The following is a 5603-nucleotide window of genomic DNA, read 5'->3' as shown; positions in this document are numbered from 1 at the left end:
CTAACTTGGTTAGCAATCTGAAAGTGCTAATTTCAGATTCTCATCTAGACTTGTTTATGGCTAAGAAAGCCTAGCTTGTATCAGACCAACTCACTCACAGAGGGTGACTAAAAAGGCTGGATTAAACATTTAAGAAATCTGTTTAAAGGCATGGGAGAGCTACCAAGGCAGTAAGGACCTGAGGGGCCAAGATCTTGGAGAGAAGAGAAGTAATATTTTATTTCACTCTTTCCCTTAAGGCATTTTCCAGTTTGTAGGGGGCAGTGGCCATGGAGCCAAAATTGGAATTTATGGCTTAAAAAGGGGAAAGGCCCTGTTAAACACCTCCAGCTTTTAGTTGGGGGCCCCAAAAGGCTATCCTCTGGGAGTACTGGTTAACCAGATATAGACCAGACTCAGGAAGACTGAAACACAGCTCCCAGTCAGTGCAGTCCCAGATTGGGCCTGTCCCTTCTTCAGCTGCATGTCAGAAGCAAAAGTAAATCTTCTCTAAAGGAAGATAACATCATCCAGGGCCTCAAGCTATCTCTGCAATGTTGGGCGTTTAATAAAAAAATGATCTAGCATTACAGGAGATAAGACTTAATGACCCAAAACCAAAAGCAATAAAACAGACAATAGAAACAAGAGATCCAGATGTTGGAGTTTTCAGACATGGACTTCAAAGAGCTTAATATGTTCAAGAAAATACATAAGAGGGAGTTTTTCAGTAGAAAACTGAAATCTATGAAAAAGAATCAAGTGGCAATACTAGAGCTGAAAAGTTATAACAACTGAAATTAAGAACTGAGTAGATGGATTTTACAGCAGAGAAGACACAGGTGAAGAGAGGATTAGTGAACTGGATGACAGATCAGTAGAAAAATAGCCAGAGAGAACCAGGGCGGGGTGGGGGGGGAGGGCTAGAAAATACAGAATAGAGTATAAGAGATGTGTGGGACAATGTCAAATGGTTGAACATGTATGCAATTAGGTTTCCAGAAGGAGAGAAGAGAGAGGATAGGGGGAAAGATAATGGCTGAAAATTTTCCAAAACGGGCAAAAATCAAGCTACAGATTGTAGAAGCATCAGGAAGCCCACAAAGGATAAATACAAAGAAAATCTCACCTTGGCACATCATAGTAAAACTGCCAAAACCCAAAGATAAAGAGTCTTCTCTATAAGGGAAAAGAAAGGTGAGCCTTGGATCCTCTAGCCACCTAGGCCTCCCCCCCGCCCCCCAACCCTTGTCCAGTGTCAGCTTTCAGGAGTCTGCTGTGAGATAAGGTGAAAGGCCAGACACTATCCCCTCCATCAGGGGCTCCCTCCATCAGCCTCAGACAGAGCCTTCCCCATAGGAAGGACAATGTCAGATAATGATGAGGTACAGAAGGGGTGAAATTTGGGAATTTCACAGCACCTCCTGAGGGCAACAGGAAGAAAGTGTTGGGATTTATCTCCACATCAACACCAAGGGGATCAAACCCTTCTCTTTAAAATGAAGCACGACTGCATACGGTGTGAACTAGACCATGTGTTCTCTGATTCTGGTCTTCCTTTTAGTCCAGCCACTAGACCCAGATCAACTTCCCTCTCTGAGCCTCCATTTCCTCAGTTGTAAGATGTGGCTGTTAATAAGTATCAAGCAGGTGTATCATTCAGTGATGTCATGGATGTGAAGCTGCTTTAAAAACAGTAAATTGCACCCCTTCAGCGGTTGCTATTGCTGCCTGGCAGAACCAACAGCAGCAGATCAAAGATGGTTCATGCAAATATGGAGCTTCCTGAGGAATCTGTGGTTGGTAGATGCCCTCAAGGGTCAACACATGCTTTCTTTGCCAGGATTTGGGGATTTCTGAATTCCTGCCAGCTTACTGTGTCAGCCAGGAGCTTCTCGCTGGAGTTGCAGGAGAGCTGTCACCTCCCCTGGTGCCACCTCCCACTGTGATGCCAGGGGAGGAAGCCCTGTAGTCTTCACATTGGGCAGGCCCGGAGGTGGCCTCCAGACCCTCTGACCTGCTTGGGCCAAGCTGATTCCTACCTGTGTCCAGAGTGACAACCTGAGCAGCCCCTCCCCAGCACTAGGCCTCATTTTCACACACCCCATCATCAAATTCTCTCCAACTCCTCAGTGTACAGGCTTTGGACTCAGGAAGGATAATTCAGGGCCTGTCCCTGAGGCACTTCCATCTGAGGGACAGACTAACTGTTCTGTTTCCAATCTTGACATGACTGACCCCCCCAGATCTGAGACCTTAGAGCCCCTTCTTTATCAGCCACCACTACAACATGACTAACATGGAAATCTCACTACGTCCTGCACTGTTCTAAGCACTTGATTTAGCTTACAGCATTTAGTTATCACCACACCCTATCAGGTAGGTTCTCTTATTAGCCCCACATTACCGGTGTTAACACTGAAGCATAGAGAGTTAGGCCACTTGTCCAGGTCATGCTCCATTACTCATCCAGCATGCTCCATGCCAACCAGTAGTCCCATCTAATTACTCCCCTCCCACCCCAACTCAGAGCCCTTTTCCGACACTTTTTCACAATTGTAACACAGCTCCATGGCTATGATCTCATCCTTCGAGGGCCTTAATACCTGTGATTTCATGTTATAGAGCAGAATTCTCAAATAGAAGTCTTAAACTCCCCAGACTCTGATGACATTACCCTTGCTTCTGTATGCATTCCCAGAATTATAGAATCCAGTGACAGATCCCACAACCAGATACAATGAGAAAATCCTAGAAAGGGATCCTAGTACCCAGTGATTGGGCTTTTGAGTCCAGGTTCAACACTAGACTCCTGGGGGATGGGATAGGGGTAGGAGTGAAATCTAATAGAATGCCCAGTCTGAGAAGGGCCTGGGACCTTGAGTCTGCTCCAGCCCAAGCCATGTAGGGACTGTCTCTTCTCACTGACCATCTAAAACTTCAAGAGCTCCTCACTCTCATGTGGTCACTCACTCCAGGGCCTCATCTGATATTCGGGAAAGTTAATGTCATTGCTATGCCTATCAGAGCCTAAGGTGGTGACCCCCAGGCCAGGCAGCAGGTCATGAGGTCCCGGTCCCGGATATTGGGTAAATTGCTAGATCTCTCTGAGCTTCCGTTTCTTCTTCTGGACGAGCTGGGGCTAGACCAGATGATTTCTAGGGCCTCTAACACTCAAGGGAGGAAGCTGTCTAAGTCCCAAGAGCTGCCACCTGGCCTCTGATTAGAACTACTGATTATGATTATCACTCAGTGAGCACCTAGGCACTGTGCCGAGGACTTTACACCTATTTACTCACTTAATTAGCCCAAGAAGGCTTCCTGGAGTAGAGGAGGTGGAAGACCTGTCTGTCTGGAGGACATAAGGAAGTGGGGAGGGAAGGAAGACGGCAAGATTAGCCACGAGGAACTCCAGAGACCTGGTGGGATAAGGGAGTCTTCCCATGGGGGGTGAGCTGTTGCTTCCCAAAGGCAGAGGCAGAGACAGGGGCTGGCCAAGACGGCATGGCCTCTGCACTCCCAGGCACTGAATGTAGCCACAGAACGGAGAGTGGGGTTGGAAGCCCAGATGCCCTGCTGACCTCTCCCTTGATCTGTGCCCACAGGACTACTGTGAGCTGAGCCCCTGACATGTGGGCTGGCCGGGGCCGGCGGCAGGAGGGAGCTGGATGAGTGCCCGGAGTCCCCAGGCCGATGCCGCCCCCGGAGAAGAGCCAGGCACCCCGGCCCGGGCGCCCGCGGGCCGCGCTCAAGGCCGGCTGCCCGGCCCGCCGTCCCCGGCGCTGTTCTGCGCCTGCGGCCTGTGCGTGCTGCTGGCGGGCGTGAACGTGACGCTGGTGGGCGCCTTCGCCTCCTTCGTCCCGGGGCACAACGCGCCGCTCATCTTGGGGCCAGCGCTGCTCGTGCTGGCGCTCGGCTTCTTCGCGGCCTGCTGCGTGTATAGCCGCCGCCGCGGGACCGCGCCCCGTTCGCGCTCGACGGCGGCCGCGGGTCCCTGCCAGGGCGGGGGCGGCGGGCCGGTGGCGCTGGAGATGGAGAGCAGCGAGCGCACGGCGCAGGACACCACGGCCGTGCAGCTCAGCCCCGCCGCCTCGGCCGCGTCGTCCGGCCGCTCAAGCCCCAGCCCCGGCCCCTTCGCCCTGGACGCCCCCGCGCCCGCAGCCGTCTACGCGCCGCGCGCCGACGGGGTCCTGCTCGACCTGCCCCGGGAGCGCGTCGCCCCCTAGCCGCCCGGGTCCCCGGCCCTGACTCCCCTGTCCCGGTTCCCTCCCCTCAGTGCCATTAGGAAGAAAGAGAGGGAGGAGGAGAGACAAGAAAAAGAAAATTTTCATACGGGTCCGGTGCTGGGCACAGGTGGCCTCCTCTGTCCCATCTCTGGAACTTCCGGGGGAGGGAGGGGGGAGTGTGAGGATGGTGTCCAGGCAGGGCCCTCAAAGGGTGGGGTCTGCGGGGCCCTAGTTTACCTCACTCTCCAGACGTCCGGAAACTGGGCTGCTGGTCCTTCCCTCCCTGGGCACTGTGAGCAGAGCCACTCTGAGGGGCTCTCAGCAAGGCCCTCGCCCCCAAGGGGTGGGAGGAAGAAGGGGAGAAAGGACGGGTTCAGCCTGGGCTGTCTCCTGTCCCCGCCTGCTGTGAAAAGCTGCCCGCTCCCCTCCTGTCCCTCCCCGCCCTCCTTGTCTCTACCCCAACATGACCTTTTGGGATTAATGGGGGGAGGATATGATTTGAGCCAGATCATCCCTAAAATAGAGCTGTGTTGAGCACACTCCACCCTTTCTGCCCGACTAGAGCAGGGGGAGCTGAGCTGGGGGCCGACAGGGAGGAGTGGTGAGGGGGCTCCTCCCACCCTGAAGGTCTCGGTGTGAACCGCACTGTGTATTCCCGCTGTACCTCCCTCGCTCCTTAATAAATCACCTTTGGAGTCGTCCTCTGCCCTTGTGCAGCGCAGGAGGAAGGAGCTGACTGCGGGGCCTCTGACCCAGCACCCTGGAGTCTTCGGTCCTCCCACCCTGCGGCAGAGTGCTTCATCGTCCCAGCACCAGCCCCCCTTGGAGACCTGGAAGGGAGCCCCAGGGAGAGGAGTGTGTGACTGTGAACAAAAGACTGTCTGAGACTGTGGGTGCCTGTGAACATCTGTGGAAATAGGGTGTCGGATGGGTGGCTGGATGAGTACATGAGTGTGACTGTGGGTGAGACAGCCTGGCTACGTTATGAGATGGGGAGTGTGGGAGTATTTTGGGTGACACTGTCTGACATCACACCTGTGTGGGAGCATGTGTGTGTGTGAGTGTGTGTGTGTGTTGGTGGTTGAGGGCTGGGTCACCCAGCAGGGATGGTGAGGTAAGAAGGGCTCCCCAGGGCTTCCCTGGTGGCGCAGTGGTTGGGAGTCCGCCTGCCGATGCAGGGGACGCGGGTTCGTGCCCCGGTCTGGGAGGATCCCACATGCCGCGGAGCAGCTGGGCCCATGATCCATGGCCACTGAGCCTGCACGTCCGGAGCCTGTGCTCCGCAACGGGAGAGGCCACAACAGTGAGAGGCCCGCGTACCGCAAGAAAAAAAAAGAAGGGCTCCCCAGGTCTTGCAAAGCCTACACCTTTCTCCTGGCCTGGCTGAGCTTGCAGTCT

General features: G+C 54.1%; 1 protein-coding gene across 1 annotated transcript; it reads left to right on the top strand.

Moving 5' to 3' along the window:
* Positions 1 to 3672: 3672 nt before the first annotated feature.
* TMEM275 (transmembrane protein 275) lies at positions 3673 to 4205 on the top strand (the record flags this gene model as incomplete). Its single annotated transcript, XM_082615557.1, is given in 2 exon segments — positions 3673 to 3691; positions 3694 to 4205. Coding segments are annotated over 2 exon segments (531 nt in total).
* Positions 4206 to 5603: the final 1398 nt, after the last annotated feature.

The sequence above is a fragment of the Mesoplodon mirus genome (assembly GCF_964341445.2).
Source record: "Mesoplodon mirus genome assembly, chromosome: 3".
NCBI lineage: Eukaryota > Metazoa > Chordata > Mammalia > Artiodactyla > Ziphiidae > Mesoplodon > Mesoplodon mirus.
Note: the sequence above shows the minus strand (reverse complement) of the source record. Positions and strands in the feature narration are given on the sequence as shown.